The 22,320-nt window shown below is 44.8% G+C and overlaps 1 protein-coding gene across 4 annotated transcripts in view; it reads left to right on the forward strand.

Annotated features, from left to right (window-relative positions):
* LOC118083382 (teneurin-3) overlaps positions 1–22,320 on the forward strand; it is a 271,449-nt gene that overhangs the window by 160,041 nt on the left and 89,088 nt on the right. For all 4 annotated transcript variants that reach the window (XM_060278721.1, XM_060278719.1, XM_060278718.1 and 1 more), the window contains exon 10: positions 465–650. In XM_060278721.1, coding sequence (XP_060134704.1) covers positions 465–650 — 186 coding nt within the window. The remainder of the gene's footprint in view (positions 1–464; positions 651–22,320) is intronic.

Raw genomic sequence — 22,320 nt, forward strand, 5'->3', positions numbered from 1 at the left:
TAGAATCAAAACATTAACATGACATTTTTGTATCTTTATTTTTCTGTGGGTTAAAGCAAGATTTTCTGCTGTAGCTACTATTAGTTTTCAGTGCATATGATCTCAATGCTCAGTAAGACTATTACATAAATCCTCATATGTGTAAGAACAGGTGAGTCTTAAGATATATGTGATTAGGAAATCTAATTTTAAAATACTCGAAGCTAACTGAAGAAAAGCTGGGGTAGATAGACATCACTAAATCTCCTGGGCAACAAATAGAGCATTAGCTAAGATGTAGGTTCCCCATCCTCTTGAGAGCTTCCTGAAAATGCTTCTATAGTAACTTTTTAAATTAAATTTTTCAAAGGGTTTGCCTTCCTCTGTGATCAGGTTGGATCAGGAATTTGGCTAATTATTGTGTTCTTTCTCCACCCCCACCCCAACCCCACCATCCTATCTCCTGCTGTTTATTTCTGATGCAGAAATCTGTTCTGTTGACTGTGGCACACATGGTGTCTGCATGGGTGGAACTTGTCGTTGTGAAGAAGGCTGGACTGGCCCATCCTGCAGTCAAAGAGCATGTCACCCTCGGTGTGCTGAACATGGAACATGTAAAGATGGAAAGTGTGAATGCAACCAAGGCTGGAATGGCGAGCACTGCACAATTGGTAGGCTAACTGTGCTTTAATATTATTTTTCAATGCTGAACTTAAAAAGCCAAAGGTCCTGGCCTTGACTGAATCAGAAATTTAGCACTTTGAAGCTTGTTCCTTCAAATGGAATATTTTCACTTGTTAGTTTGTGTCATAGGTCCCAACTCCCAGATTGAAAAATCCGGGGTTGGCACCGGAAGTCATGTTGCGGCCATTTTGGAACTGGGCAGAGCAGCACCGGAAGTCACTTCTACACATGCTCTGCCCATTTCCAAAATGGCCACAGCGCCAGAAATCACTTCTGCACATGTCCAGAGACTCCAGACATGTGCAGAAGGAGCCTCCCCAGGCCGGTAAGAATCTGGGGGATTTACAGGTTTTTTTTTAAATCCGGGCTGCCAGCGGGAAACGGCTGAAAAAATGGGGGTTTCCCGGGGAGTACGGGAGACTTGGCAGCTATGGTTTGTGTAAAGGAATTGTTACTTTTAAAAAAAGGAAATGATTATATGATGGATCATCAATCCTTTATAGCTATCACATCCCAGATGGAAGGGGCAAGAATCTCTATTCAATTTTTTCTTGGTTTTCTCTACGCATAAGTTCACTGACTCCAATGATAACTATTTTGGTATTCTTCCTAATCATTGGATAAATCAGTTCATTTCTACCAGCTTTTCTGTTTTTAGCTTGTAGTCGTGCATCTCATTTCACCTTTATTAACAAAGGAAACTAAAGAAACATTGTACATGAACATAAAAGCTGGTTTGTTTGCCAGGAAATCTAGCACCCTGAAATAATTTTTGTTGAGTTTGTTAGCAGGCATAATGAATTATTTAACATTTCCACAAAGCTTCTGTTTCGACAAATTGAGCAACTTGCTGACTTTCAGCACTTCCATTCATAGGTTTGTTTTTTTGCAAGCAAGAGCAGAGGCCCTATGTTTTTGTAGACTCATTTTTCCTTTTCATCCTGCATATTATATGGATATAAAAGAAAGATGCCTTTTTTCTTTCTTAGAATTATGTTATGTTTCTTTTCAGAAACCAGTCTTTGACCAAATAACCTTTGATATCTAACTAAGTTGGATCCATGATATGTCATTAAAGATCACAAAGAGGACAAATGAAGGAAGACTTTTCATAGTGATCCTTCACATTTATCTCCATATTTCCTGCTCCTTTTAAAAGTCTATGGTAAAATGGATGTGGGAGACAAAGCCTATCGCTAAGCTTTAGCTTGTCAGCTTGTAATTATTCAGCAAATCATTCTTCTGTTGGCCTCACCAACCTACATGGATTACAATTATATATGGATGAACTGTTCTTGCACATTTTTTTCCATTGTATTAGACACAACAGGGTTTTTTCCATCCGCATTGGGAAGGCAGGGGGTTCAACTAGATTTCAAAACTATGTGTTGCCCGTGTATTTATTGCATTACTGCTTTTGCAATAGCACATTCATTGTTTTGGGTATTTGTTAAGCTTTTAAACATTCAAGTGGTTTGGGTAGGGCTTCCATTTTCCTGCAATGACTGACTAATTCAGCAACAGTTCTAATCCCATATATATCCAGTTCCCCCTTATACATACCGTGTTTCCCCTATTTTAAGACGTAGTCATAAAATAAGCCGTAGCAGGATTTTTAAGGATTTGTGAAATATAAGACATACCCCCAAAATAAGACATACTTCTGCGCCGCACAGAGCGAGACCGCTGAGCACCCCAGCCAGCAAGTGGGACCCAGCACGCCGGCCACGGCAGGAGGAGGAGGCAGCCTGCAGGGTCAGCGCCCAGCCGCGCTGGATCGAGGAGTCGGTCTGCAGAGTCAGCGCCCCGGATCGAGGAGGCGGCCTGCCGGGTTGGCGCCGATCAGCACCGCACGGAGTGCCAGATTGAGGAGCCGGTCTGCAGAGTCAGCGCCCAGCAGCGACGCATGGAATACCACCTCCTCAATCCAGCGTGGTGCTGCTGGGCGCCGACTCGGCAGGCCACCTCCTCGATCCGGTGGCCTGTCGGGTCGGCGCCGATCAGTGCCGCGCGGAGCACCGGATCGAGGAAGCGGCCTGCAGGGGCGGCGCCCAGCAGCACTGCACGGAGCACCGCCTCCTTAATCCAGCGTGGCATTACTGGGCGCCGACTCTGCAGACCAGCTCCTTGATCCGGCACTCTGCGCGGTGCTGATTGGCGCCGACCTGGCAGGCCGCCTCCTCAATCCGGCGCTTTGCGCGGTGCTGCTGGGCACCGACCCGGCAGGCCGCCTCTGGGATCCAGCAGCAGCAATGCAGCAGCAGCAGGAGGAGGCTTGCTGTGTGCCCCTAGCCCTGAGCCAGCGGGACCCAGCAGCAGCAACACTGGCCACGGTAAGGAGTTACTTACAGTAATAAAAAAATAAATATAAGACGGTGTCCTAATATAGGGGAAACACGGTAGTCATAGTTCACAATAACTATCAATCTCACCAATCTCTTTAAACTCTAATGGATGGGGACAGAATTGCAGCCTGCAGCTATGAGAATGGATTAATGGATTAATTTTATTATAAGTATACTTTGAAATTCCATTTACCAATTTTAAACTTATAGAATACCAAACTTATTGATTTAATATTGGTGCTAGAGTGTATTTATTGATGGCAACCACACATAAGAGCTGTCTTGTGTAATATATGTATGCATGCATGCATGCATGCATGTATGTATGTATGTATGTTACAAGAGTAAACTATAATTTCTTACACATGCAGGTCCTGCTATCCACTCGCTATGCAAAAATTAACTTATTTGAATACAAAGAATTATGCCCAAACCTTGCTGTACACTCTGCAGGTTCAGATAGCTGAACATCTGGAGCCTACCTACTTTCTTGCTAGTTTGTGCTTTGCTGTTTAGCTGCAGACATTTTTGGACAGAAACTGTGCAGAGAGGGTGGGAAAAAGATCAGACAAACTGGAGAGCTGGAGAGATCAGACAGATCAGTTTTTGTTCTTTGTGAGAGAGATACTGATTGGCTGCAGCCATTTTAGGAAGAAGCCATGGAGAGAGATCAGAAAATCCCCAATTACAAATGTTCCCATAGGAATGAATGGAAATTGTGGACTCGTTATGCAAACGCTCGCCTAATGAACAATTTCCATGGAGCATATACTGTGTTTGGTAAACGGGAGCTGCATGTATAAATAAATACAATGATAGAAAGATTGAAAGGAGAAAATGGGTAGAACCAATGAGTTGGATCTGAAGATTCCATTCTTCCAATGAAAACAGTTTCCGCCAACAGAATTAGTATTTCGGATCCAACCTTCTGTCAGTACAGATAAAATAATGTTAGAGGGAAATAAAACCTGCACAGAGAATAATGACAATAAAACAAAGTGCATTGCACCCAGCCCTTGTGGTACTCCCAGTAAGTCTGTGGTCACTATCCAATAATAATAATAATAATAATAATAATAATAATAATAATAATAATAATATTATTTTATTTATACCCCACCCTCCCCAGTCAAAACCGGGCTCAGGGCGGCTAGCACCAATAAAATTACAATAAAACATAAAAAGCAATTAATTAAAATGCAGATTAAAATACAATATTAAAATTTAAAATGCAGCCTCATTTTTAAGTAGTCCATAAATCCAAGCCATGAGGGAGGAAAACAGAGGGGTCAGACTAAGTCCAACCCAAAGGCCAGGCGGAACAGCTCTGTCTTGCAGGCCCTGCAGAAAGATGACAAATCCCGCAGGGCCCTGATCTTCTGGGAAAGAGCGTTCCACCAAGTTGGGGCCAATACTGAAAAGGCCCTGGCCCTAGTAGAGGTCAATCTAGCCACCTTATGGCTCGGGATCTCCAGAATATTGTTGTTTGTGGACCTTAAGGTCCTCCGCGGGGCATACCAGGAGAGGCGGTCCCATAGGTACGAGGGTCCCAAGCTGCATAGCAGTAGAAAAAGGAGTCTGCAATACAGTGGTACCTCGACTTACGAATAACTCTACTTACGAATGTTTCTACTTATGAACGGAGCTCCGTCCGCCATCTTAGATGCGGTTTAGATAGGATTTTTTTGACTTACTAATTTTTAGATAGGGTTGCTTCGACATACGAATTTTTTCTCCCAATGCATTCCTATGGGATTTGACTTACATTTTTTTCAACTTACGAATGTGCGTTTGGAACGCATTAAATTCGTAAGTCGAGGTACCACTGTAATTGTCAAGAGGAATAACTTACACCACCTATATTTCTGAGAGTCTTTGTAATCCTATTACAGGGTTCAAAAGAAAAAAGATGGTAAATAACACAATGCACCATAATAATTGCACCATGTGAGTTTGTACAGCAATACTTACGGTACTAGTCGTACAATCATGATGCTTAATAAAACAAGATACAAGGTGCAAGATTGAAATTCTGTCCAGATTCCAAATGTGTTAGTCCTGTATGTGGTGTTTAACAGCTAATCCTCCAGCTGTTAGTGTTTCATTTTCAAATTTCACTGATTGGCTTCCTAACCTCACATCAGCCTTGGTGTTTAATAGAGGTGCACTGACCAGCTTGCCTACTTTTTTTTCCCCTTAACAAAGCATGTTTTTGTGATCATTAATGATCTTGCTTTCCAATGTAGCAAAGAAATAAAAACAAATAGCAGGTATTTCGTAGTTTAAAATAATTAGGATTTTCCCCTAGGTCAGATTTCCAATTGAATTGCCTGCATCTACATGAAAATCAATGTAACTCAATAAACAGCTTGGTGTTTAAAGCACTATTAGCAGAGAACCCCTTAAAGGATTACCTTTCCTTAAACTGGAGAGATGGGATTTTGGGGGGGCTTCTAAATATGTGCCGCGCTGAATACAAATAGAGAAAGAGTAATTGAAAATTAGGTGGGAAAGACACGAAACATTTTTAAAAACTAATAGAAGTTCTCAGTGGAAACTTGCATCAGGTGCTTCCTTAAACCTATGCTTATTGATGGCTTGCACATCGTAGAGCTTTACTTCTCACTAATATGATCAGCATACACTTCCTCGCTCCCCAAAGTTGAGAACTTGTCCATTGTTCAGAGTTACATGCCAGGAGAACTGCAAGCTTTTCACATTTTACCAAGTTAATAGCTGTGTGCACAAATAGCTGTGTGAACCCTTGTGAGCATACATTCGGTAAAAGTGAACAGAACCTCTGCTTGTTTTCAAGTCCAAACCCAAAGCTCATCTGCATGCATCAATTCAGACTGGCCTAGAACTCATCTGTCTTATTGGCCTTCTTCCTACTGAGCGGAGATGCGGGAGGCAGCGGAAACCTAGTTTTAATATAGCTTTTAACTGGATCTAACTTGTTTGAGCATCAGCTCAGAAGCAGCAAATAATAATGATTGGAGTTTCTAGTGGCTGTTGCTCATTGGGACAGGTAGGGCAGAAGGTGGGAAGCCCAGGCAGTAGGTGGCGCCAGAGACAATGATGGGCAGAGGTACAGGTGTAACACTGAGACTAAGGATGACACGCATTACACACCCAGCAACAAACTTTGAAATGGGCCCAAGGCTGGGCAGCAGTTGTCTCCCAGTGTCTCGATCTTTGGACCCAGTGTCTTGATCTTTCGTCCTTTCATCTTTGTCAACCTAGAACTAGGATAGCAAAGAAGAATGGGTAAGAGCTGGCTGTACTTGGGATATGACAGTGGACTGACCACTCTGCTCCTTACTGGTCCCACATAAGATTGCCTTGATGGAAAGATAACTCTCTATAACGCTGGTCCATGTGGAACTGAGAATCAGACACTAAAATAGACACAAGGAATTTATAGCTTTCCAGATGTTGATGCAGCCACAAGAATATCCGTGGCTATCGGGGGCTGGAGTTGGAGTTCCAATAGCATCTGGAAAGCTACAAGTTCTCCATCACTGTAATAATAATTTATTATTTATACCCCACCACTGGGCGGCTTCCAACAGAACATTAAAATACAACAATCTATTAAACATTAAAAGCTTCCCTAAACAGGGCTGCCTTCAGTTGTCTCCTAAATAATATTGATTGCACCAAAACCTGCTCAACAAAACTTACTGATAAGGTACATTGTACAATTCAAAGAATGCTGTAATGTTTACAACGGAGGGACCCATTCTGTATTGCTATTTCAGTGAATGTAGATTGAGTTATTCTGTTGACTTGAATGCAGATACTGGATTCAGTCACTAGCATTTTGTGGTATTTATGTGCTTTTGTATCCCATTTCCAGGGCTAGTGCAAGACTTTCTGCCACCTGAGGCATACTGGCAGCTGCCACTGCCCCAGCATGTTGACCTGCTGCTGTTGCTTTTGCCACTACATCATCACAAGTGTGCCAAGGCTGACCAGAGCCATCTCATCTGACAAAGTCTTGTGCTGCTTTGTTGCCATGGCAATAAATACATTTTTAACTTTAGGTGGCATTCACCATGGCAATGCAGGGATCATGCAGGCACCCTCAGAGGCCACTTCATCCACAATGACTCACTCTGAGGAAGAACTGTTCTTCAAAGTGAGGCATAGGTTATCTAGAGAGCCCTGTAAGAATTGCTGCTGAGAGCTTTGCTGCAGCTTCACACTCCGTAGTGGACAGTGGGAGCTGGTGGCAGCACTGACCCACAGTCACTGGCGAAATGACACTGAGAGTGTGTCTGGGTTGGGACACACACAGAGAGAGGGGGGAGGGGGGAGATGCACAGGCCCTCTCCATCTGCCTGAGACAAAGGTCTCACTGTGGCTAATGGGTGGACCAGCCCTGACTATTTCAGAATAAAGTAAATTACATTCTCTTTCTAAAATAATTATAGGACGCAATTGGACATGTGATGAAGTATCAATGAGACCAGCCTATAGCTACAGTAAATGCATAGCTGTGTGCTTAACTTTAGGTCCATGTAAGTTGCATTGATTCACACCCAACTGAGCAAGAGTGTAGAGTTGGAAGGGAGATTGTTAGCGATAGGCTATTGTTTTTGCAATTTAGCTGACACTTATCTTGGGTAAATTAAATAACTGTGATAGGAACACTATAAAAGTGAATGCTTCACCAGCTGCTTTGCCATTAAATGCATTTAGTCGAATGGAATTAGCAAATAATTACGTTGGTAGGAATCTACTATATTCAAGTGTTGTATTAGTGGCTCCAATTAAAAAGCTTCATAATTTTTTCTTTCTATACACATTATTATTGTAAAGTAATTTACATTGCAGATTAGAAAACCTGCATTAAAATTCTGCTGCATTCTGATTTGTCAACAGCTCTTTTGAAATAAATCTGTAACGTTAAATATGGGTGAGTAAGACCATCTGTTTAAAGAACTTGCCTGCAGCTCAAACACTTAACTCACGAGAGGCATTACAGCTGTTTAATTGTTATGGTGTGGAAACAATGATCGTTCTGTCCAAAATTAATATTTATATACATATTCATGTGGTTCAGTGTAAGTGGTATAAATGTGAGTGTACACCATTAAGCATTCACAGAAGAGAAAGAGTTAGGCTTTGGTGATATTTTAACCTGGCTGGATATTTTAACCTAGTCTCAAATGGATGGGGGCAATAAGCATACAGTATCATTAGTGAAATGCATCTCAGCGTATGAGGAAAACCAACTTAAGGAGACATGAATAGTTAACTGGGACTTCCCTGACTTCTCTGTTTCCTACAAGAAGGCTAAGCTGTTTGGAATGAATTGACCTTTGGATTTGTGGCGCTAGGCAGAAAGCAGTTGGAGACGTCTACTAGCAAACTAGTCTGGATTACTCGAATCCTGTTTTTTGCGCCTCCCATCAATTGGGAGGCAAAGTCAGGATTATTTGTACTGGATTGTTGGGCTGATGGAAGTACAGAGATTGTGTACTTGTCAAGTCTGTGGGGCAAGAAGGCAGAGCTGGGTGACCAGAAGGCTTTTTGAAGGTTATGGCTCCAGGGAAGACCATTTGAAACTGAAAGCACAGACAGACCTTAGAATAGTGAGCTACTGCTGGTTCAAGCCTAATGCAACAGAACCTGTAGCTTCTCAAGCAGCCTGTTGTTTGTTACTAGGTATATCTTGCTAGATGAAGCTGCTGGAAGTTTGTTCTCCTGCACGTTAACATCAAAAAATGGTGTGAGTAATGGAGAGATTTTAAAAGCTTGTTTTAAACAGCACTATAAATAAGACAGGCATTCTGTGCCATGTACATATATGATTTTACATGGTTTTAACAAGGCACATAAATAGCACTTAGCTGCCTTCATACTGATAGCTAATTAGCAGTTAAGTAGTCCAAAGACTACTCTAATCCTATTTGAAATGTTATAATAAAAACATAAATGCTCTTAACAGATTTCAATGGGGAACATAGAACTTTACACAAGTAGTAAAAAAAAAGCCTACATGAAGGAAGTTTGTAAGTTTTTAAATTGCAGGCGTGCTGTGAACACATTGAAGTTAGTAGCAGCTATTGCACAGGAAATTGATAGATATACGAGAGGACAAAATGTTCAAAGAATACAGCTGGTCTGGCACTCTACAAGCTATGCAAGAAAAAGTGCAATCTATTACAATTGTAGGTTCAAATTCAGAATTATTCTTACTTCTGCAGAATTAGAAAGTGAAGAGTAAGTGTCACAGTGGCCGGAGCAGGCTACTTCAGAGTAACGACGCTACGCAGCTCTGCATTTTATTCTTTTATTGGTGCTGCGTATTTACAGTGCTGAAGTCATTGCTATTTACACGGAACGATGGGGTCATTACGTTGCAGAACCTCCGAATGGCTTTTGGCGCGTCTTTCCCCAACACAAAAGCCTTGGCAGACCCATCCTCTTTCCCCTCCTCTTTCTCCGTAATTCCGGAGTTGGGGGGATGGGTCTCCCCCCCTTATTTGCCCCTTCCTGTCCCACCTGGGACCCTGGCTCCGCTACCTTGCCTGAGCCTCGGACACGACTTCCTGCTTCCTCACTGGAATCGGAGCTCCCTCTGCTTTCCCCTGTGCTCGGGGATGGGCTTGAACTCAGGAGGGGAGGGACTTCGCGATATCCCCTGTCCCTCACATCCACCCCCCTCCCAAGCTCTCCTTCTCCCCTCCCCAAGTCCCCCCCAGGTGTCGGGGACGACTCGAAGCCTAAGAACTCAGTACCTTCCGAGCCCGTCGGTGTGAACACCTCCCCCCAGTCCTGCGAGCCCCCCCCCCTTCCGCCTGGGAGGACTGGAATCCCAAAAAGTCCGTGGCGTCCGAGCTGGTGGGGGTAAAAATGTGCTGCCAATCTGCTTCTGCCTCTGACTGGGTGGATCTCGGTGACACCCATACCTCGTCTCCCGGTTCCTCAAACTCCGCTTCCCAGCGCCATGGTGAGCTGCTCTCCCGTGCCTCCTCCTCCTCCCCCTCCCTTTCCATGTGCCAGGGCTTGGGTCTGTGGGGATAGAGGGCGTGAAATTCTTCCACCAAGAATTCCTCCTGTATCTGAGAGGCTGGGACCCACTCATTTTGGGATGGCGGGGCGTCCTCCCATGCCATGAGGTACTCCAGGCCCCCCACCCCTCTCCGTGAATCCAGGATGGCCGTGGCCTCATTGAGTTGCTCCCTGCCTTCCCTCTCCCCCCCTCCCTCGGGGGTTTGTTCGCTGTCTCGGAGCCTGCTGCTTTCCCTGTACGGTGACAGCAGCGATTTATGAAACACTGGGTGCACCCTCATGTCCTCTGGCAGTGCCAGTCTGAAGGCCACCGGGTTGACCTGTTGCGTGACCGTGAAGGGGCCCAACCTTCTGGGTGCCAGCTTCTTGCACCTCCCTCTGGTGGGAAGGCCCTCCGAGGACAGCCAAACCTTGTCCCCCACCCTGATGACCTCCCCCTGTCGCCTGTGGCGATCTGCCCCCTTCTTGTATGCTTCCTTGGCTCTCTCCAAGTGTTCTCTGAGCTGCTGGTGCACCGTCTCCAGTTCCTCTGCCCAATCCTCAGCTTGCGGGCCCTCCTCCTCCTCCTCCCCCTCCCTCTCCGGGAAAGATCTGAGGTCGCGCCCGTAGTTGGCCTTAAAGGGCGACACCCCTGTGGAGACGTGCACTGCATTGTTGTAGGCAAATTCTGCCAGTGGCAGGCGATCCACCCAGTCCGTTTGCCTCTGGCTGACGTAGCATCTCAGGTACTGCTGCAGAATGGCGTTGACCCTCTCCGCCTGTCCATTGGTCTGCGGGTGTCTAGCCGTCGACAAGCTGACCTCCACCTGCAGGAGGTTCATGAGCCGCCGCCAGAACCTGGACACAAATTGGCGGCCTCTATCCGAAATAACTCTTAAAGGTAAGCCATGCAGTCTGAATACGTGGTCAACAAACAGTTTGGCTGTCTCTTCTGCAGAGACCGCTCTGGCACATGGTATAAAGTGGCACATTTTGGACATGAGGTCCACCACCACCAACACTGCGGTCTTGCCCCTGGAAGAAGGCAGGTCTGTGATGAAGTCCATGGACACCACTTCCCATGGCCTGTGTGGTGTGGCTAAGGGCTCCAGCAATCCTGCTGGCGCTGCTCTGACCACCTTTGCCCGCTGGCAGGTGTCACAGCCCCTTACATAGTCTCTGACATCCTCCCGCACCCCTGGCCACCAGAAGTGTCTCATGACTAGGTGAGCGGTCTTGTCCCTTCCAAAATGCCCCGCAGTTGGGTTGTCGTGCATCTGCTTGAGGACCTTACGTCTAAGCTGGGTGGTGGGCAGGTACAGTGCACCCTTGTAGAAAAGCAGCCCCCTGCGTTCTGCAAAGTCTTTTGCCTGCTCCCTCCCCCCTCTCAGTTCTCTGAAGATGCGGTTGGCAAACTCATCCGCTGCCGTCAGTGCTGTGAGTTCTGCCTCGCTCACCACTGCTGCTCCGCAGGACCATGCTGACGGGGGGGAAATGTGCCTGGGTGCTGGTGGCGCCTCCTCCTCCATGTACTCCGGTTTGCGGGAGAGGGCATCCGCCCTGACATTCTGCTCCCCCGGGATGTAGTGGATGGAGAAGTTGAAGTTCGAGAAGAACTCTGCCCACCGTATCTGCCGCTGGTTGAGCACCCTGGCATTTCTCCAGAACTCCAGGTTCTTGTGGTCTGTGCACACCTGGATGGGGTGCTTTGCGCCCACCAGGAAGTGTCTCCAGTGCTGGAACGCAGCGTGGATCGCAAGAAGTTCCCTATCAAACACCGTGTAGTTTCGCTCTGGCTGGGTCAACTTCCTGGAGAAGAAGGCACAGGGTCTCCACTCTCTGTTGGCGTCCAGTTGCAACAAAATGGCGCCCACAGCTTTATCAGAAGCATCTGTCTCAACGCGTAGGGGCGCGTCCTGAACCACGTGGAACAGGTTCTGGTCCGAGGCGAACACCCTCTTGAGGCTTTCGAACGCTGCTTGCGCCTCTGGTGTCCACCTGAACTTCTGCTTGCCTCTCAGGCAGTCAGTGATGGGAGCCGTAACGCGAGAGAAGTTCTTGATGAACTTCCTGTAGAAGTTGGCGAAGCCTAGTAGGCGTTGGGCATCCTTGCGCGTCCTGGGGCTGTGCCAGTCCAGGATGGCCTGCACCTTGTCCTTGTCCATCGCTAACCCCTTGTCTGACAGCTTGTAGCCCAGGAAGTCCACCTCTTTGGTGTGAAACTTGCACTTCTCCAGCTTCACATACAGGTGGTTCTCCTTCAGGCGCTGCAGCACCTCCCTGACGTCTTTCACATGCTGCACTGGGTCAGCGGAATAGATAAGGATGTCATCTAGGAAGACCAAGCAGTTCTTGAAAAGGAGGGACCCCAGGACGTGGTGCATGAAGGCCTGGAAGCATGCTGAGCCCCCTTGCAACCCGAAGGGCATCACCAGATATTCAAAAGAGCCCAGAGGCGTGAACATCGTGGTTTTCCATTCATCGCCTTCCCGGATCCTGATCAAGTTGTACGCCCCCCTCAGGTCTAGCTTGGTGAAAATCTTACCCCTGCGTGCCGCTGTCAGGAGATCATCCACTCTGGGCATGGGGAAAGCCACTGGCTCTGTCACTGAATTCAGCCGTCTAAAATCCACCACAAGACGGCGCTGTTGCGTGTCTTTCTTGTCCACCCAGAAGACCGGGCTGCCCCCTGCTGCCTTGCTTTCTCTGATGAACCCCCGCTTGAGGTTCTTGTCGATGAAAGCGCGCAGATCCTCCAGTTCCTGGTCTGACATGGCGTACAGCTTGGCTGGGGGTATAGTTGCCCCTGGCACCAGGTTGATCTGGCAGTCAAAAGGCCTGTGCGGGGGTAGGTGGTCGGACTCCGCTTCGCTGAAGACCTCCTGCAGGTCCCAGTACGGCTTGGGTATCGCCTCACCCCCTTTGACGTGCATGGTGGCCACCGTGGCTATCGGAGGCCCCTCCCCTGGTTGGTGCTGCATGCAATGTTCCAGGCAAAAGTCCGATCCAAAAGTGATGCATCTCTGGTGCCAACTGATGGAGGGGTCGTGGCGCGCCAGCCAGCTCATGCCCAAGACGATGGGGGGGTCTGAGATGGTGGTGACGTTGAATGCCAGTGTCTCTGAGTGCCTTCCCACCGTCATTCTCATGGGGGGGGGTTTGATGAGTGATGGCCCCTCCCAGCAACTCTCTGCCGTCAATGGTTGCCACGTGCAGAGGAAAATCCAGCTGCAGAAGCTGGATCTGGTGCTCTTCTGCAAAGGTTCTCGAGAAGAAGTTGGCTGAGGCACCACTGTCAATTAGGGCGAGGACCGTCAATGGATAGCCATTTGGGAGCGTTAGCGTGACTTCTAGAACCACTCCTGCTCTGGGAGGGGTGGGCTGGCTCTGCTCCTCTCTGTGCGGGTGGGCGGGCTGGGGCTGTTGTCTGCTGACTGTGCCTGGCTGCTGCCCCTTGTCTCCTGCAGCCAGGCTTTCCCGTTTCCCTGCTGTGGTGCTGCGTCAGTGGGGGAGGGCACAACCGTTCCCGCCTTTCCTTGCCACTCCCTGCGATGTGGGCAGTCTCTGACGAGATGCTGGGGGGAGTTGCAGAGAAAGCAATTCCCGCCCCTTCCCTCCTTGCGTCTTGGCGCCGCTGGGGTTTGAAAAGCCCGCGCGTGCGCGCTATCAATCTGCATGGGTTCCTGGTCCTGGCTGGCCCCAGGCGTGGCTTGAAAGGGTTGTTGGGGGAGTGGCTTCTCCTGCGACCGTGGGAACCAAGCCCGCTTTGCGCGCGTTGCTTGCTTGTCGCTCCATCGGGATTCCTGTCTCACCCCCACCGCCAGAGCCGCTTTGCTCAGCTGATCCATACTACTGGGCTTTGGACCTCTCGAGAGCTCATCCTTCACCTCCTCATGCAAACCCAAGTAGAACGCCGCTTGCATTGGGGCTGACTCTAGTTCCCACCCCAGTCTGTGCACCAGCATGGTGAATTTCGCCCAATATGCGCGAACTGTCATATTTCCTTGGCGTAAATTATGAAGTTCCTCCTTAGTCTGGTCCATATGACTATTGGACGAATACATCGTTTTCAAACCTTCTAGAAATAGTTTGACATTCTTCATGCAAGGATTCTTTGTTGCGATTAACGGTCTTAGCCACTCCCTGGCTGCCCCGGTAAGGTGCTCCACAATAAACGCTACCCTGTGCTCATCATCAGGGAAGTCATCATGGTGCAGCTCAAGAGCATACACAATCTCAGTCTCAAAGCCATGATATTCCCTCGGGTCTCCATTGAACTTGCTTACTAGGGTCCCGGCTCTCCTTCCTGGCAGCACTTGGACTTGGGGTGCCCCTCCCGCCTTGTTTTTCTCTGCATCCAGCTTGTTTTGGAGGTCTACCGCCACCGCCCTTAATTGCTGCTCTCTTTCCTGGAGCGCTCTCACCTGTTCCGCAAGTTGTAGCCGGTCGTCCTGGACCTTCTTGGTTTCTTCTTTAGCTGCCTTTAATTCCCCCTGCGCCTGCTGCGCCAGCTGCTGCAGGTCTCCGCGATCTGCCGCCATTTCTCCGCCTCTGACACACTCATCCCGGCAACTCCAAAGTAGCCCAAAAAATAGATTCGGAGGTTGCTGTCACAGTGGCCGGAGCAGGCTACTTCAGAGTAACGACGCTACGCAGCTCTGCATTTTATTCTTTTATTGGTGCTGCGTATTTACAGTGCTGAAGTCATTGCTATTTACACGGAACGATGGGGTCATTACGTTGCAGAACCTCCGAATGGCTTTTGGCGCGTCTTTCCCCAACACAAAAGCCTTGGCAGACCCATCCTCTTTCCCCTCCTCTTTCTCTGTAATTCCGGAGTTGGGGGGATGGGTCTCCCCCCCTTATTTGCCCCTTCCTGTCCCACCTGGGACCCTGGCTCCGCTACCTTGCCTGAGCCTCGGACACGACTTCCTGCTTCCTCACTGGAATCGGAGCTCCCTCTGCTTTCCCCTGTGCTCGGGGATGGGCTTGAACTCAGGAGGGGAGGGACTTCGCGATATCCCCTGTCCCTCACAGTAAGCATTCTCTGTAGGAAAAAATAAAGGCCTCTGTCAGCACAGAACTTTGAACACTTCAGAAAATGACAGTATTTTGATAATAAAAGAGAAGACTTGGGAAAACAGAAATACCATCTGTCAATTCTGAAAATATTAGGTATTGCATGTGAAACTGAAGATAGTATGTGACTGAATTTGTAGCAATGTGACACTAATTACAATTAATGGAGACAAATTGTTTCAATTCAGGCTTGTGTGGAGGTTATGAAAGATGGCCTAACTAATCCTAGCTACTGCTACATACTTGCACATTTTTCTACCACAGAGTGACTCTGCAGTCATGTTAGGGTATGCTGATATCAACTTCCTAGTTTTCTGAATGTTTTAACATTCACTCTGATTGCAGTGGAAAAACATGTTCATGGATGTCCACACTAATTTAAGCAGGTCGTTTATGTCCACATTGTGTTGTTTCTTTTGAGGAAAGCTTGTCTTATTTTCTTTCTTTTCCTTCCTTTATGATAGTTGGTTTCATGACTCTTTGGGCATTAAGCATAAATGTCACAAGGAGATTGCCTCCATCCTTTCTGGTGAAGTCACAAATGGCATTAATTGTAAGGATACTACAAGGTTAAAGGAAAGGTAGTAATTAATTTTCAGTAATGGTTTATTTAATGCTTCATCACAAAACTAATGCTCAAGCCCTAAACAGCTTTGCTGGCCTATTTGCCTTCAATCACAAAGCAAAATCCTTACCACCACACACAGCGGGATGTGTCACCCTAAGACAGGGGTTCCCAAACTAAGGCCCGGGGGCCGGATGCGGCCCAATCGCCTTCTAAATCCGGCCCGCGGACAGTCCGGGAATCAGCATGTTTTTACATGAGTAGAATGTGTGCTTTTATTTAAAATGCATCTCTGAGTTATTTGTGAGGCATAGGAATTCATTCATATATATTTTTCAAAATATAGTCTGGCCCCCCACAAGGTCTGAGGGGCAGTGGGGCCCCCCACAAGGTCTGAGGGGCAGTGGACCGGCCCCCTGCTGAAAAAGTTTGCTGACCCCTGCCCTAAGATTTACAGTCATACCTTGGATCCCAAATGCCTTGGCTCCCGAACAATTCAGCTCCCGAACGATCAAAACCTGGAAGTGAGTGTTCCTGTTTTTGAACAATTTTCGGAAGCCAGATGTCCGGTGCAGTTTCTGATTGGCTGCAGGTCACACCTGCAGCCAATCAGAATCCGTTCTTTGGTTTCTGAACATTTTGGAAGTTTAACGGACTTCCAGAATGGATTCCATTCGACTTCTAAGGTATGACTGTATTTCCTAGTTGGCACAAAAATCCATCTCTAAGAGTAATCTCTGTGTCTGGTATTCTTTTTATCTACTAAGACTGCAATCCTTTGACCTGGGGTCATAGAATATATCATGTAGATAACTCCAATATTGGAAATCCAATATAGCTCCCTCTCCACTTCTGTAGCAACTTCTGTGGCCCTAGCAATATTGGAGCTCTGATATTGGTGAAGCAAAAGAAGTTGTAGAGTGGTTTGGGGTGGGGGTGGGGGGTATTTCAGAGGACCAGGATAAGGCTTTGGAACCAAAGGAGGAAACTCAATTTCAAATATTAGAGAGGTGGGACCTTAAGTGACTCTGAGGTAGTTGAAATATACTCAGAAGTCTCCAGTTACTTGCTCCTTCTCCACCCAATCCTGTATCATGCAGTAGGTTTCTGGTGCTAAGTTACATCTGGTGATAACTACTGCCAAAACATCACCAATAATATGCATAGCACTGTAAGCATAACAACCTTTGTAAGTTTTCAAGGCTACAAATTATGAAATTTCTCCAGTGCATCAGTCATTGTGCCCAAATCTGAGTATGAATTTACCAGCTTGTGTTTCATGGAATTAGCCATTGGAATTTGTGTCGCAGCTTTGCCTGCAAGTTTTATTTAAATTTCATTTTAAGTGGTAGGAAGGCATTTTTAATACAGGGTCAATTATTTTACCCCTAGCATGACATCTTAGCTTACAGTCATGTTGAAGAGCTGTGCGCAAAACAGGATAGTTAGTATTTTTCTTTTTTTATTCTAGCCCTAGACAAGAAAGATCACGGTAAGTGAAAATATCTCGTAAAGGGCATGAATAAACTAATATGAATATGAATTTGTTATACTGCATTGAAAATTATGTCACTGCTATAATCCTTTATGACAGGGTAATCAGTAATAAAACAGTGCAGTGAGTACCAATTAAGGAACATCAAATCACTGAGCATGCTGTTCATGCTGATTTAAACAGGAGATGATTGGAATAAATGGATTTAATATATACTTTTTTGCAGGCTGTAGCTATTCTGTCATATCTACAGGAGCTAGCATATGAATAATCTAAGGGGGATACCTACTTATATCTCTAATGGAAGACTAATGAAAAGCATTAAATTTTAGAAAGCCTGCATTAAGACCTGTTGTTAAAAAAAAACATAATAGTAAATGGGGATTTTCCTGCTAGCTTTAATAGTTTATTGCTGGAGAAATTACAATGGAGCTGAATAATTTTTCTTCTTGTTGCTATGCTTGTTTTCATTCTGCAATTTGTTGATGTTTCTTACATTAGTTCAGTAATCTTATGTGAATCCTTTTGTATTCCCACCATGCCCTCCCACAATTATTGTCAAAGTTCTTAATAGTACTAAGCCAACAAATTATATGATTCAAAATTTGTCTTATTTCCATCATTGTCATCTGAGAGATTTTTTTAAAAAGCTGTGAGGCTCAGGTTTTTTGGGGGGGAGGGGAACATGCTCATATTTTTCAAAGGCCTGAGCTTTTGCTAGCAACGCAACCATATTTTTTATAGTGAAATTTGAACTTTTATTGTAAAATTTCATCCAGGAGGAAATGATATAGAGTGGAGAAGTAACAGGTATTACATAATCCTTTCTCTGCCTGCTTCTCAGCTCCATTTCAAACTACCTTGAGCTATTCCCCCCCCCCAGCAGAGTTCCAGACATGTGTTTAACAGGTAAGCACCCTGCCCTGTCTCTTTTCCGTTACACATCACCCTCCCGCAAGCATCATTTTTCTTGGGAAATAAATGAGATTCAAGTTTGTGACGCACAAAGCCAAGTCTTGCCCTTCTATTCTCAAGTATTTATTTTGGTATGGAGCTGTTATTTATGTACAGTATTAACTATATTTATACTTCCACCAAATAACATATATTTATGTTAGTTATTGTAAGGGTGGTATTCAACTAAGTTTTACTCAGAATAGACCCACTGATATTAATGAACATGACTAAATTAGGTCTATTAATTTCAGAGGGTCTGCTCTGAGCAAAGAGTAAGTTTTGGAATATTAAAAAAATTCCTTCAGTAGCACCTTAAAGACCAACTAAGTTTTTATTTTGGTATGAGCTTTCGTGTGCATGCACACTTCATCTGAAGAAGTGTGCATGCACACGAAAGCTCATACCAAAATAAAAACTTAGTTGGTCTTTAAGGTGCTACTGAAGGAATTTTTTTATTTTACTTCGATCCAGACCAACACGGCTACCTACCTGTAACCAGAACTTTTGGAATATTGTTTGCAATGCCTTTGGCCATGGTTTTCATTTCCTCCCCCCATTTCTTATATTTGACCTCCTGACAAGACCCTAGGGAAGGCAAACAAGGAGAGAGAAGCCAATTGGCAGATGAAGATAGCATCATATTATCTTCCTGACTAGTCTTTATCCCCCATCTCCCATTACACTCCTTCCAACCCTTTTGTACCATTGTCTTCAAACACAACTTAATGACTTTTCTTACACATCTAATCCTTCCCCCTCCTCTAACCTAACCTTTTCTCCAGTCCAGATACTCATTTCTGTTACCTACTCACCAGTTAGGTCTATAAATGCTGTAAGAGTCCCCCATTAAATCCCACCCTTACGATGTTTCCCAATGGGGGACTTAATATTGCCAACAGGTTGCTCAGATATCTCACACATGCAGGTTGTTGGCAACAGGTTCTTTTAACTTACTAGATTTAATGTGGAAAGGATAAATCTGAATGAAATGATACACCAGTGATATCATGTGAACACTGATAAAATTGTGTGCATGAACACCTATTCCCTAGTGAACACCCTCCTGGAAGTACCCATACTGTTTTTCTCCTCCCTTCCACCTTACCACATCTTTCCTTAAATTCACCTCCCCAATGTATGGTTTCCTTTTTCACTTATCTTTTCTATCTGTGTCTTGCCCACAGACGTCCCTCTGTTCCACACTGGGTCCTGTACGATTCCACTTTATTCTTCCTTCCTATTCAGTGTATACACTGAGCCACTAATGGTATGGATAGATGTACATGACACACAACTTTCATATTTCCGTATAAAGGTAAAGGTAAAGGGGCCCCTGACCATCAGGTCCAGTCGTGACCGACTCTGGGGTTGCGGCGCTCATCTCGCTCTATAGGCCGAGGGAGCCGGCGTTTCCGTATAGTCTGGTTCAAATCTTTCATTCTGCATGTAGCTATTGTGAATTGCACAGGGGTAGCCATGTTTATCTGCTACAACAAAAATCTGGGGATATTTCTGTTTTTATTGCTGTGTACCACTTGGAAGCAATGGTCAGGTGTGCTTCTTGCCAGCATCATCTAGTTACTAGTACAAAGCTTTCCAGACTTTTCATGTTGGTGGCAAACTTTTTAGACACACATCATTTCACGACACAGTAATTCAGTTTTACTAGCAAACCAGAGGCTAAACTAACCACTTTCCAGCCCAAGGAGGAGCGTAGGCAGCATTCATGCTACACACCTACACACTAGAGCAGACACACTAAGGTGTCACAACACACAATTTGGAAAGCTCTGATCTAGTAAGATGCCAACTTGTCTCTGATATTTGCACTTAATTAGTTCATGCTTTGGTAACCAAACACAATATTACCTAGTGCCTTCTGTGGGTGTGCCCTTTAGATATTTCAATGGCAGTTGCTGCTCCAGAGTGCCGCAGCCCTCCTGAAAGAAGTGAGTCACCAACCACATTTCACCAGTGCTGCAGTGTCTACCCTCTTGCCACATTGCTGATCATTACTTACAGAAATCTGTGTTTGTGCCCGAGTATACCATCGCAATCTCTCTTTAAGAGATTTGTTCATCAAGTTAGGATTCCAGGGATGCAGCAAGCAGTAGGATTCTCCATGGTGTACGTTTGCTATGTGAAGAGAGATTTTTATGTGAGAGCATCGAAAAATAGGCAGTCAGAAAGAGTACCGACTGGAATGGCACCAATTCAGTCTACCATCTCATCCTGCATAATGTCAATGATGACTCTTACAAAAAGGGAAAACCAGGTTCAGCTTCACTGATATTATCTTAGAGTGAATTCACACGTGGTGATTAAAGCTACCTTTGGTAAGTGTTTCAATAAAACGACGGTTGATTATATCATGCTCGGCTGTTCCCACGGCAAGTAGGGAGTAAATAAGCTAGTCACATATTGCCTGCTATTTTTTTTTGTTTGATTGACAATTGATATACTCCATCAGTGATTCCAGGAGCTTTATAGCATATTTAAGCAAAACAGTGCAATACAATACATAATATACGGGTCACACTTATATTGAACTTAGCCTACAGTAAGTGACTAGAAAATAAGGCACATGGTGTGTACAACATGTAAGCAAGTTGCAATGTTAAACATTAAGCAATTTTTATTTAACCATAACCACTGCCCTGTCTTTAAAAAAACAGCAGTCAACATTTACTTGAAATGACAGTTATCTGTGGAAAAAACAAATAGACTTTCTCTTATTTTATGTTACATGCTACATTGTATATATGTATCTGCAACCTTGTTTCACTCTCAAATTTGAAAACATCTGTTAGTTTCTTCTGCATTGCTAGGTACTGCTGCTCTCAATAAAATAATATAGTTCTGTGTTTTGCATAATTGGCTAAGTGCTCTGAGACAAATAAGTGGATTGCAGAAGTATATTGTTTCTTTTTTGAAGTAGTGATAATACAGGACAAAATTAAAATACAGCACTTTCTCTATCCAGAATGTCTGAACTGTACACGACTTGGAAATCAAATATATGGTTCTTCAGTTTGGCCGAGCTGTAAAGCTCATGTGTTACATAACTGCTTTAACATGAACTGAAAATCAGGTTTTTTTAAATGACTGGCTAGGTTTGCTCTACATAAAAGACTAGTCATAACAAAAACAGCTATAAAGTAAACTAGAGTTTGAAATGTGTTGGTTTTTTTAGTCTGAAAATGCATTTTTAAAATGCTGAGTGTTTAATCAAATGATGACTGTATATTTTGCTGTAGAGATAATCATTTACATTTTTTAACACTGGGAAACCTATGCGATGTAAGATCTCTTTTCAGCAAATCACTGCTCTTTCTGTGTGTAAATTCTGAACAATTCCTTTCCTACATTACTCTTCTGAAACGTCTGTCTGTTCTCTTTTTTCTTTTCAATTCTCAAGCTCACTATTTGGATAAGATAGTTAAAGGTACTGTATATTTGCTCTTCCTTGACATGCTTCCATGTATCTCTCTGTATATTATAGCAACCATTCCACTAGACTTGGCAAGTGCAACGTATTTTATATGTACCCCATGAATTATAAATTTCATTCATGTTACTTTCCATGTTCCTCGGATTTAAGAGATAAAGACTTTTAATGTTTTTTGTCACCTGTTAACATTTTTACTAAGCACTTTGTAAGTTTCACTATATCCTGTGTAAATGGAATAGCTTTGATGATATCAAAAACTGAAGATAGCTGTGCATCTGCTGTTTGTGGGGGTTTTTTTAAGCCTTCTAGCTTTTGTTGCTTGAAGAAATCTCCTAGTCGTCCTATACGATAAGAAAAAAATGAAATGTTAGTCACAGGATAAGAACATGTCATCACTTCAAGGATACATTGCAGTAGAGATATATGTGCAAAAGAAGCCAGTGGTTCCATTGGCCAGGAGCCATGTCACACCATGGGTGGTATCCCATGTAGACCTGTTCAGAGTAGACCCATTGAAATTTCTAGACAGTGGGTCTACTTTGGGTAGAACTTAGTTGGATATGGGCCCATATATGGGTGAAAAACACCGCTGTGCACACAAGGGGCCTTGAGATTTCCTTCCTATTGTTCCTCACTGGGTCCTTGTCATGACCTTGATGGCTTTGTGCCATGTGCAATCAGAACATCATGTGCACTGCTTTGTATTATGGCCATTGTAGTTGACAAGCTGCTTAAATTTATGGAAGCTCCGTAGTTGCTTTTA

Source organism: Zootoca vivipara, chromosome 9 (genome assembly GCF_963506605.1).
Source record: "Zootoca vivipara chromosome 9, rZooViv1.1, whole genome shotgun sequence".
Taxonomy (NCBI): Eukaryota; Metazoa; Chordata; class Lepidosauria; order Squamata; family Lacertidae; genus Zootoca; species Zootoca vivipara.